The sequence below is a fragment of the Anabrus simplex genome, chromosome 1, assembly GCF_040414725.1.
Source record: "Anabrus simplex isolate iqAnaSimp1 chromosome 1, ASM4041472v1, whole genome shotgun sequence".
Classification (NCBI taxonomy): domain Eukaryota; kingdom Metazoa; phylum Arthropoda; class Insecta; order Orthoptera; family Tettigoniidae; genus Anabrus; species Anabrus simplex.
In genome coordinates, this window is record NC_090265.1 from 939,117,055 (window position 1) to 939,129,976 (window position 12,922).

Sequence of the window (12,922 nt, forward strand, 5' to 3'; positions counted from 1 at the left end):
GTGTCATTATATTATCAATGTGTGTGTGAATAATTAGCCTATCATTCTCTTTTCTCTCAACATATGCCCTGAGTCTTATACAGTATTTGCACACGATTTTAAGGAAAACGTAATCAAGAACCAAACCGCCAGGTTCTCACAAATTTTGAGCGTGGAGTGGGTGCTATGGGTCTCAAAATCAACCTTCACTTTCATCTTTCCTATTAGACTTCCCTCGAACAACTATTCTTGTCATCTCACCCCGATGGCATTAGGCTGCAAAGTCCCTAAGTGTGTAATATTTCATGTTCATTCCCTTTTCTTCATCTCATTCCTCTAAGGATATGAATCTTTTTCGCTGGAGCGTTTTTCGCTGTGCCTTTTAAGGAGCCCCGCGGTCTCCTCGCGAAAAGCAACATATATCCGGGGGTGGCAGCATAGCACACTAATCACTACACCACAGAGGCCGATTCTTTTTATTAAAACGGATAATGAATGCGAAGTGTGTAATTATATTGTAGCCAATATTACCTGATTGTGTGTAATTTCGTCATTTTTACAACAAATTTAAATTATTTAAACTCCACGCCACATTTTTCGTAAAAGGCATACAATTTTCTCCTTTCTGAGAATGGTTTTATGGCATGCGGCTAGTTTCCACCTAGTTCCCCAATCACTCATAGCATTATCTCGTCTTCAGCAATGCAAGCGGTTAGTACTTTCGATTGCAGGAAATGTGATGAGACAAATTTGCTGAGTATGCCGATCGGTGACCTAGAGGTTAGTTTGCTATATCGATGATCCCAGATGGTGAATAGCGCCTCGTGGAGTGCACTGCTGCATTGTTTCGAAGACCATGGAGCGTGTCGTCCTGTTTCTGACAGCCACAGCATTCATAGCTGTGAGGGCGAATATCGTCATACAGGTAGACTTCAAACGCCCAACGTTTATTACCTACAACGACAGGACGGAAGTCATTGAAGGTGATGCTGAGGTGACATGCATCCCTCCAGAACTCTGTCTCACAGATATCCAGGAGGATCGCATTATTGTACAGACCGTGCCAGAAGTTATGAGGGGTGAGTACCGAGAAGGTCTCAAACTGAAATCTCTTCTATGACGTTGCTTGTGAGATCCTAAGAGATAAATCTTATTCTTCCTGGGTAATGGTATTCAGTACTGAATTTATAATATTTTGAAGTTTCTCAAAAATAAGTGCAATTCTTCTTTCCATCAAAACTTGGTATCACAAAGACTTTATGAGCTCAATTAGCAAGATATAACTAAATTTATAAATTTTAATAATAATAATAATAATAATAATAATAATAATAATAATAATAATAATAATAATAATAATAATAATGTTATTGACTTAACGTCCCACTAACTACTTTTACGGATTTCGGAGACGCCGAGGTGCCAGAATTTAGTCCTGCAGGAGTTCTTTTACGGGCCCGTAAGTCTACCGACACGGGGCTGACGTATTGGAGCACCTCCAAATACCACCGGTCTGAGTCAGGATCGAACCTGCCATTTTGGGGTAGGAAGGCCAGTGCCTCAACCGTCTGAGGCACTCAGCCTGGCTTTTATAAATTGTGTACATATCAGTTAACACATAAATAGTATGTAAGTTGTGCATAAAAATAAATCAAACCAAACCTATGGCGCAACAGCCCCGATGGGCCATGGCCTACCAAGCGACCGCTGTTCAGCCCGAAGGCCTACAGATTATGAGGTGTCGTGTGGTTAGTACGACGAATCCTCTCGGCCGTTAATTTTGGGTTCCTAGACCGGGGCCACCATCTCACCGTCAGATAGCTCCTCAATTGAAATCACGTAGGCTGAGTGGACCTCGAATCAGCCCTCAGATAAGGTAAAAATCACTGACTTGGCCGGAAATGGACCCCGGGGCCTCCGGGTAAGAAACAGGCACGCTAGCCCTACACCGCGGGACCGGCTGTGCATAATATTATTATTATTATTATTATTATTATTATTATTATTATTATTATTATTATTATTATTATTGTATACTTTAACGTCCGTTATGACTGCCACAGTTCGGTATTTATCGGCACTAGGTGGAAGGGGTCGATATTTTGCCATACAGTAGTTCTTAACCCTACCAGAAACCAAAGATATCCAGCTGTGGCATTTAAAAATCTCTAACTGATATCCCCCCGCCGTAATGATGGATCATGTGTTGAGGATACCATTAACGATAATCCTGTCCAGCAGCATGTCATTTCCATTACAAAATCTGTAGCTAAATGTGATTGAGCATATTCTTCGTCTGAATATGATCTAGACAACTGAACATACCACAAATATTAGTCACTGCTCATCCACGGACTGAATGATGCTGTTGAATGTCATTAGCTTTGAATTCAGTCACATTTTAACTAAACACGACCTCACTATCTTGCTGTTAATTCTGACAAATTTATCCCTGAGCGCCTCACCGAACTTGTACGCCTCATCCTTTTTTCCTGTCTCTTTTGGCACACTTCATGAATTTATAATCTACTTCTTCCTCTCCACCCTGTGGCCGAATTCCTAACATATCTAATCCCTTCCTGTCTGCTGCCGCATTATGAGCTACATACCACATTCGCTCCATACGTCCCACTGATATTGTTTTAGCTCCATTCGATGATTCGACGTATTTGCTGGCTCCTTACAGATGTGTTTCGTAAATACGATATATAAATGTCATCCCATCATTCCCTAAATTACGGAGTTTTCGTTAGCGAACTTCGGTGAATATAAATCAAACTCAGTACTTGATGTCATGAATTATATATAGCCCCAAGGATCTGTTAGTGCTAGTGGTTATGGAGCACGGAAGAAATGGATAGTCCAACTGGTTCGAACATAAGGAAGTCGATGTCGTAAATAGTTCTAACCGATGTTATAACGTAAAGCAAAGCAATATCCGCCAGACCACGACGGCTCCTAGAGCCGTAGAAGGCTTTTTGATTCTCCGTAAACGCAATGTGATAGTGTTGGTTAGCCTTATTCGCAGACACCTGCACCCTCAGAAATTAATCTGGTACTCCTTTCTGAAGAAGACTGACGGAACCCCAGGTCCTCCATCTCTCTAGAACGCAATCATATTATGAATAAAATCACATATTCTTTAGGCCTATGATAGTTTCTATACATAAGGTACTGGTCTTCTTCTTCTTCTTCTTCTTCCTGGACTTTTTCCATTTATTCTGGTCAGCGCCTGATATGGATTGGGCCAAGTTTTACGTTCAGATGCCTTCCTCACACTAACCCTATAAGGAGATATGTATTCGTTACTGCGTGCTTCTGTACTGATAGGCGTTGTGGTATGTTGTATGTAGATCAAGAGAAGTGCCCTAAGACGAACATAAAAATCAGTTCCAGAGCCAGAAGATATCACCATGGATAGTTAAAATCCTCATGCCGTTCGGGAATGGAACCCGGTGCCCTTTGAACTGAAGATCAGTGCGCTGATAATTCGGTCAAGGAGCTGGAGAGGGTGCTGTATAATGTATTAGCGCCTTTTTCAGTGGCGAAGTTAAGGCTCGAAGACACCTCACTACCTCACTACCTTACTCTTAACCACATTTTAATTAAAATCTAAAATAAAATGCTGAAAGAATTAAAATACAGTAGTCAAAACTAAACAAATTAATAGTATTAAGAATTAGTTTAAATAAATTACTAAATGAACAATTAAAAATAATTAATACTAAAAACTCTTAAAACTATCTAACTAATCCACGAGCACGCACACATTAATACTTCAGCCATTCAGTCAGCTGTCCTCGGCAGGTATTCTCGGCAGGCGACCTTAAATCTTGTTTTTCTGACTATTATGTAGGCCTATAGCAACAGCTGACAGATGCTGTTAAAAGTCAGAATGGACGTTGAACAAATAAAATTAAGATCTCCAGCCAGATCATACGGTACTAAACAAACCTTACTTACGAACACATTTTTCCCCCGGCTTGTAATGTAAGTTACTATGTAAAGATAATCTCTGTAAAATATCAGAGTGGTTTTAGTATGTGCCTTATCACATTGAAGGTCTTCGTTTGCATTTAAGTTCAAAATACCTCTCACTTACTTACTTACTTACTTACTTACTTACTTACTTACTTACTTACTTACTTACTTACTTACTTACTTACTTACTTACTTACTTACTTACCATTGTATCTCAAGAACCATAAATTTAAGATATTTCACTCAGAAACGAAATCACAGTGGGATATATTTTAATATTATAAAAGCGATGGATCGGTTTTATATGATCAGAAAATTCTTCACTATGTGGAAATTTGTAATAAATGACAAAAAGTGCAAGCTAATTATTGATGCTGAAATAATGCAGTCTAGACCTAATATATTGGAACCTGAAACTAGATGCAATTAGTATGATATGAAAATTAGCCTTTACAAGACGAAAGTTATATCAGTAAGCAAAGAACCTAAGAGAATAGTGGTGGTGATTTTTGTTTTAAGAAGAAGTACAACTGGGCAACCATCCTCTATGTAACACTAATCAGAGAGAAGGAAACGGAAGGGATCCGACACTTAGAAAAATGAAGGTATCGAACAAAGAAAGGTAAGGGTCATGAAGGTCGTGAAAACGAAAAACTCCCTAGGCCTCGAGTTCTCTAATACCATCGGGGTCTGAAAAGAACAGAACTTGACGAAGGAAGGTCGTACGGGATAGATGAAAGTGAGGAACCCGGTACAAGTAAGTGGAGCAACGCCAGGACTCAACTAAGGGCCCCGTGGTCACCAACCCACACTCCAAAGTTCAGAGCCTTTGGGGCCCCTAATAGTCGCCTCTTACGACAGGCATGGGATACCGTGGCTGTTATTCTACCGCCCCCACCAATAGGGGAAAACCTAAGAGAATTGAATGTCAAGTTGGTAATACAAAGCTGTAATACCTAGATCATTTCAAGCATTTGGGATGTGTATTCTCCCAGGGTGGTAGACTGGTAAGTGAGATGTAATGAGCTCGCAGTTACAATCAACAGTAGTCAGCTCCCGCACGAAATTACCTTTATACCGGTACAAACTGGTGGGAACAATGGCAAGAGAGTATTGGGAATGAGGAGATAAAGACTAAATTAGAAATTAACTCCATCGCTGAAGCTGTACCACTGAAGAGTCGTGGGCTCATGTGAGACAAACAGAGGACAGATTACTCAGGAGAATAATAGACTCAGCCATGGAGGGTAAGAGAAGTAGAGGGAGACCAAGACAAGGATGGTTGAACTCAGTTTCGAATGCTTTAAAGATAACAGGTATGGAACTAAACAAGGCCACAGGGCTAGTTAAAAATAGAGGATTGTGGTGGCGTGTAGTAAATTCACAGTGGCTTGGTGACTGAACGCTGAAAGGCATAACAGTCTATAATGAATATGTATGTATGTATGTATGTATGTATGTATGTATGTATGTATGTATGTATGTATGTATGTATGTATGTATGTATGAGAGAACTCTGAATACATAGGAAAAGTTATATTTGACATATAAATCAACTAGATGATTAATAACCATTCAGGATGAGGGAAACAGATATGTTAAAAATTCTTAGGTAAACATTGTGAAAAATATGTGATCACTTTGAGGAAAAGAATGAAAGGTTGTTGACAATACGTTGGTGTTGCATGTATACCGTATGTGAGAGCAGAAATACCATCCTTTTTAAATTCTGACCAATGTACAGACAAAACTTTTATTTTGTATATATACAGATTTAGATGGGCGTTGTTTCCCGAAATACATCCACAAATGTACTTTAGATCGCTTTTGAGATCCTATGTAAATCACGACAATGACAAAATACTAAGATGAGGCGACTTGACGTGCACGTGCTTGAACCAGTAATGTTTACAAAGCAACTTATCAATTCCGATTGAACTTTGAATCATTAGCTCATTAACATACTGTTATAGATGACTCTTCACTCAGCAAGCACTTCTTACAACTGTTATCTTGCACATAAACCTTGTGACCTTATATATTATCATACTTGTCAATGAAATGAGATTAATTGAATAGTGAAGAAACAAAGAGCTTAGTTACCCATTCCGTGCTTAACAGCGTACACGAGCCGATGACCTAGATTTTAGGCTCCTTAAAATAACAAGTATCATCGTCAGACAGACAGACAGACAGAGGTACACCTGATATCGAACAGGAAAATAACCCTATATCTACATGCTATATTTATATTGTAAGAGTTTATGGCTCAAAAGTTCACGTCCCACTTGGACATGCTTCGGATACATACTCCGCGTCATATTGAGTTGCCGCACCTGGCAGGCGCAAAATATTCAGTATGCTAGGTTGCCATAGCTGGCAGGCACATTTGTATGAACAGGAAAGTGAAAGGAAAATCTCAATATGTGGAAATATTGTTGCATGTTTCATCACAAATGTTCCGGATAGCTCCCTCCTGTTACACACACAGTGTTACTCTTCTCAACGTCATACCTGTTTGCAGACCATGTTGCATATATTTGATAGCACAAATAGCCCCACAAAAATCCCATGGTCATTAAATAAAGCAACCTTGGAGGTCACTCATACAGCATGCTACGCCAAAAAGTCTGTTACCCAGGATATTTTCTGTTGAGAACCCGAAAGCCCTAAAAGGCGGTGTGCCGGATGACCTTCCTGTTGAATAACCTGACGCGTTGCCAACGGCTCGTCATCTTGCAGATACTCCAATGCATTGTCCAAAAACTGAATACGTTTCAGTATTGAGATTCCCGACTATGCAGCCGATGACATGATCATCCAAACATAAACGGTGAAACGACCTTGGATGCGGAATTTCTTACGGCAATGAGAATTGTCATCAGAATAGCGGTGCTCATTGTGACGGTTTAATACATCCACCGCTACCGAATACACGAACACTCAATGTCTGCACGGACAATTCATATATTAAAAATCATTTACTAAAAACAGCTTTGACAAATCCGTCCGTCCGTTCTACAGGACCAATCTGCTTCATTTTTGTTTTATTCTCTCCGGAATTACCTGCCAGTGAACTGTGAGACCTGATAAGTATCTAAGTTCAGAGAAGTTTGAGTAATCATAAAATCAAGTCATTTAATGATCACTCCAATAATTTCAGACGAAGGCTTGCCCTAACCCGCAATACATTTTTTTACTTAGCAGGTTGCTAAACAAATAAAACTTTCATTAATATTCTGGTGTATATGATTTTCATCCTTAGCAATGTCACTGCGTGCAGCCATGTTTGATTACTACCTGTCAGGCTAGAGAGTATACATTTCCTCTGGTCACGGAAGATTACTATTCTCTGCTATGTACTCTTTGATTCTCTAACCTTTCCTAGCTTCCAAATATATTCAACAGATGGTAGAGCGTTCCTATTAACGTACATACTGTTAAGGGGAAAAAGTCTACGTACAAACAGTTCCCATCATGACATACGCCTTAGACAAAATCTTGGAATACCAATCGAAAGATAACCTAGCTACACTAGAAAGGGTGGAAAAATACGCTCCTTCAAGACTAACCTATGAGCTCTCAAGACAACCGTTCTATATAGAAGAAATGCGATTAAAAATACAATTGCCTTCTAACTTACGACACAGTACCATGCTTAACATCAAGAACTTCAGGATAAAAAAGCGAATAAATGGATAGATTTTTACCATACAGGTGGTATAATTACGTTGGAATGGCTGAATTCTATGAACTGCACCTTATCATAAGGCGCTTCTCATTAAGCGTTCATAAAACCAATTAGACAAAACAATCTGACTGCGACACGCATATCAAGACGAGTTATCTGACCTATTTATTACTAATGCTGCAAAGCAGCACGAGTTTCTAGTATTTCTTTAAAAAGTATCATTGCGTACCTCACCAAGTTTAACCTGATGAAACAAAACAACACGAGTCACCACATCAGTACTTGTTACGACATTTAAGTAACAACGTGTGAAACACGTTCGTTCAGTAATGCACTCACAGAAAGCCTTAGTAGGCTCTGAGTTGTGAGCAGTTTAAACAAGTGTCAGTGCATATCAATAATTTAATAATTCTATGCACTTTAACATAATGTATTCCCAGGCTTGCGCAACAACTCTAGTACTGGTATGAGTTTCTGCGCTGACAGCCTTTCTCATCATATTCACTTCTTCCGGATCCTTTTGTCATGTCTTCAACGGATGAATGGCCACATCAAACGTATGATGTTGGTGTATTCCCTTCTCTACTTTTCGGAGCATACTGTGATCTGGATATTGTCTGTCAGAATACTGCTCTGCATAAATCATAACGCATTGTAGTTCACTATAAGACTACCGTCCTGGTGGCAGTTTTCCTATCATTTGTTTACCTAATCGTTTCTAAAATTATTTCAAAGAATTTGGAAATCAGAAATGTACCGAACATCTCCCTTAGTAAATATTATTCCAATCCTCAATTCCTCTTCCTAAAAAATGAGTATTTGTTACAATTTTTCCTCTTCAGTTTCGACTTTATCTTCATATTATGATCCTTCCTACTTTTAGAAACTCAATCCAGGCGCATTAGTCTACTAATGTAATTCCACGTCACCTTTCCAGTGACAACTCTAAACATACTGATTAATCGAGCAGCTCGAATATCTTTACTCCCAAGTTATCCCAGCCCGAAATTTGAAACATTTTCGTAACTTGTCGGAAATCATCCAGAATAATTCCTGATGTCTTCCTTTGGATCTTGCCAAGTTCTCGATGAAGTAATCCTGGAGGGTCCTATACACCGGAACCATGCCTTAATTGGGCTCTTACCAGCGACTTTCACGGCATCTCCTTGAAGAAATAAGTACGTCATTCGCATAACATGGCTGGTACATTGATTTATATTCGAATATATAATGTTTACGCGCTAGAGCTGTTTGTACCCTAAGCAATGTGCAGATCCCTCACGCGACATATCAGCAAATCAAGTTCTCCGTCAGTCTTCAGCCCCTGCAACATTCGGCAACTTCCAGAAGTTTCCGTCGTAGCGTGTAGCTTTGTCTTGCATCACAATTGGGGTGACCAAATGTTGAAGGAAGGAATGAGGGACAAGACAGACAAAATTTTATTTTATAGGGCAGTTACATTTTTAGTCGCAATTTTAAAACGACAAGAATTTTTACATTTCAAAAGCATTGTATTGACAGTTCCCTCTATTTTTTTTACCAAGATCACTCTTACTGAAGTAAAATCATAGAAAATTACATTTCACTCATCTTCATTGTACAATTTATTTTTCAGTCTGTGGGTTGAAGACCCCTCATCTAAATGAAAACACTCACAAGTCAAGACATTCTGAAATAATAAAACAAATATTGAACATTTCACAGCATAAATGTATTCACAAGTTTTTTAAACAATTGGAAATAGAATAAACATACATATTTGTGGCACTTATCAGTTACATGAAATTCTTTCTAACAGCACTTGTTCTAAATTTCAACCTCTAGATAAAACTACTAACCTCAACATAATTAAAACTATTGCATAATGTATCTTCCTTGAAACTTTATTATCGACACCTTGCACAAGCAAAAATATCTTTGTTATTCAGTACATCTGGAACGCTTCTCCAAACATAATCTCCTTCTTTGCACTTTCAGAGATCAGGCGATGACAGGACAGTTCCGTATTATGCACAGCGGCTCTATAGTCTCTGTAGTATTGTGACCATTCGTGCCGATGAAAATAACACGGAAGTTCGTTCAGATAGAAAACGAGTCAATTGAAAAACAAATGACGTCCCGAGCGGGACATTTACAAATACGTTAAAAAGCCGAACGTCCCGAAAAATGCGAGACGGTTGGTCACCCGAAACCCAACGAAAGTTTCTACTGCGGACCAGACAAAACACCCATTCTACTACCGATTATACATCTGAAGTACTCAGAATTGAGTTCAATTTCTAGTTCTACTGTGGATTTTAGACTTTCATATCAGTCTGAAGTTCACCCCACTTCGGCTAATATGTCAAGAAGCCGACTGTTTTTCCTGTAATTGAATGGTTAGTGTTTGCACGATTGGAAGAAACGGTATCTTCATAATCTCTTCAACAGCTATGCCATCTACCGTAGTTGAGAGGCAAGACAAAAGACTGAGTGCACGTCAGTAAACAGTAGTCAGCGTAAGGTCACTGTTGATTAGTTTTAGGGACTTCGAACACTATAGCTCACCTTATTGATAAAAATAGCGAATATCTCAATTATTTTCTCCGCACGGCAATACAGGGTAAAACATAAAACATCGCAACTTACACGTTGCACAACTTTCCCTTTGTACGGATTTTCGATACAGCAAATATTAAAGGAGGAATTTGACATTTTCTAGCCTTAATATTGCTATGCGACTGTGCACTAACGAAATCATATGTAGCCTAGCACACAACTCAGCTACTTCTGGACTAAAATAACAAGTTTAGAGAAATCCTGTAAAGTTGTCTTCCCATGATATCGTAACAAATAAACAAACAAGTGGACAGCCAAAAATCGAATGAATTTTACTTTCGTATTTTGTTTACGTAATCCAAGCTAATAACAAAGTTTGTGTGTGTCCAACCCTTGTCCCGTTTCACTACGGTGGCGAATCTTTGTAGCGAGATTTTACGACCGGATGCCTTTTCTGGCGTTAACCTCATCAGAGGACTTAATGAGATAAAATACATGACGTGATAATTATAATAGTAGGAAGGAAGAGGTTGAAACCCGGTGCCGAGCCTACGCCGGTCGAATAGGACTAAGGGGCCGGCTCAAGGCTTAACATCACCATCCGAGGACGAATCAACATCAGTAGCGACATATTCCCTCGCTCCATATGAATACTCTGCAGAGGTTTGGAATTGGCACGCAATCTAGTAACTTATTAGAAATTGTTGATGATGATGATGATGATGATTATGATGATGATGATGATGATGATGATGATGATGATGATGATGATGATGATGATTGTTATTGTTTAAAGGGGCCTGACAACTAGGTCATCGGCCCCGATTAGAAATTGTATATCACCGTCTCTCCTACTCTGTCGGCCAAAATTCTGATGGAAAATTTTTTCGACCAATTGGACCTAATCCAAGTTGGCGGATTCAACCCCATCTCAATCGGGTGGTATTTGAAGGTGGATAGATATGCTAGTATTCTGCCGACAGATTTAGTGGCACATAAAAAATTCCAGCAACTTGGCGCCTCCGAAAATTGTATAATAATTCATGGAACATCAAATCAATAACATAAGTTGTTTCTCTACAAGATGCCGGAGGCGGATCTTACAAAAGCCATCATGTATAATGACAACATTTGTTAATTGTTTACCTAAATATGATGTTAAATAATCGCTACAGACTAAGCAACAATATTTTCTACTAAAGAGTAAAGGTTTTTTCATATCTATCCCTCAACCCTAAACTAAAAAGTACGTTGCTAACAATCTAAAATCGTTCCCCTCGCACCGAACACAAGGCATTAACGTCGAAGTCTCTGTTGCGGTATCCTCCACGATATTTCTCCTTCAAGAAAGGAATGCAGCTTTCAGTTTGATCGATTGTGTTTCTTTCATAGCGTATCGCCGGGTAGAGAATACAGTATTATAATGCTGTTCGTCGTTACAATATCTACAAATCGATTTGCTTTCTTTCATCTAATGCATGGACATCTTGGTAGGTGTCAAATCCGTTATCCTTCAACAACTTGGGAAGTATACGTTTAATTAGATGTCACGGATTGATAAGAAATGAATTTAACTGACTGGATCCGAATACATGACTTGGAGTTTCTTTCTCCTTTGCACATCTTCTACGAAGGGGCGTCCCGTTCATTCCATTACCATTAGCGAGATGTCCAGGACGGTTAGTGTAGGCTACTTCATATTCAGTTTCAATAGGGTTGTCCAATCGTAAGGTGGATATTAGCTGACGTAAAGTGGTTAATTTATAAAAATTCTTTAAAATGCAACACCCCAATGCCTTGCTATGACATCAGCGACCAGCTTACGTAGCTGCCTACTATTTGTGTAAGCTGTTGTAATTGTTGTTGTAACTCCCAGTTCCTTTAGTCTAAACAGGGCCTCTTAGGGTGCAAAAGACGACTTCGCTTGGTTGACCAGAGTGCAGACCCCCACGCCACGATTTGGAGCAATAGCGCTGTTTCTCTCTTTCCCCACGCCTCTCTCCCTCTTCCTCACTTGCTCCGTAGCGCTTCAAATCCGTGCCGAGTTGAGCCGAGCATAGCCGATTCGCCCAGAGACGAAGCGTTGGTCCGAGCCGATCCGAGTGGCACCGATGCACTGTGCATCATTTGTACGGTATGTGTAAACAAAAATAAAGTTTTCCTGATCGGGGATAGCTGTAGGGCTACAACAGGAGAAATATAAAATTTTAAAAATATATCTATATAAATAAAGTTGTAGGGGGTCCGCTGTCTGTAATTTCGTTTGTTTTACCAATTTTTGAGATATTTATCCGTTGTAGGTCAACTCAAGACCGAATCGGTAGTTTTTATTTTCCGTGTCTCTCTGTCTGTTTGTTCCACCATCACGGCGAAACGGCTGAATAGATCTCAACTAAACTTCATATTTAGATTATATTCATCCCGAGGAAGGTTTTGATATGCATATCATATTAAAATCTTTGAATACACGGGTGGTTTATAGGAAAATCAGAACCAGAACCAGGACGGTTTTCCTCCATTTTCTCTTATACTAGTGATTTTCTGTAAACTCCGTGGACCGTATGTGAAACGCATCTTTATTATGAACAACTATCGTTATGTTCATAATTTACCTTACTCTTCAAATGACGGAGAAATTTACTATTTTCTGCAGGTATCATGCTCTGCACTGAGTGACCGACAGACCGACAACGAACCTACAGATTACCATGGCAAGTCTCTGACTGCATGCCA

The 12,922-nt window shown here is 39.4% G+C and overlaps 1 protein-coding gene across 1 annotated transcript in view; it reads left to right on the forward strand.

Annotated features, from left to right (window-relative positions):
* Positions 1 to 776: 776 nt before the first annotated feature.
* Positions 777 to 12,922, forward strand: part of LOC136857765 (uncharacterized) — a 31,629-nt gene continuing 19,483 nt past the window's right edge. The window contains exon 1 of the mRNA XM_067136672.2: positions 777 to 1,058. Coding sequence (XP_066992773.2) covers positions 836 to 1,058 — 223 coding nt within the window. The 5' untranslated portion in view covers positions 777 to 835. The remainder of the gene's footprint in view (positions 1,059 to 12,922) is intronic.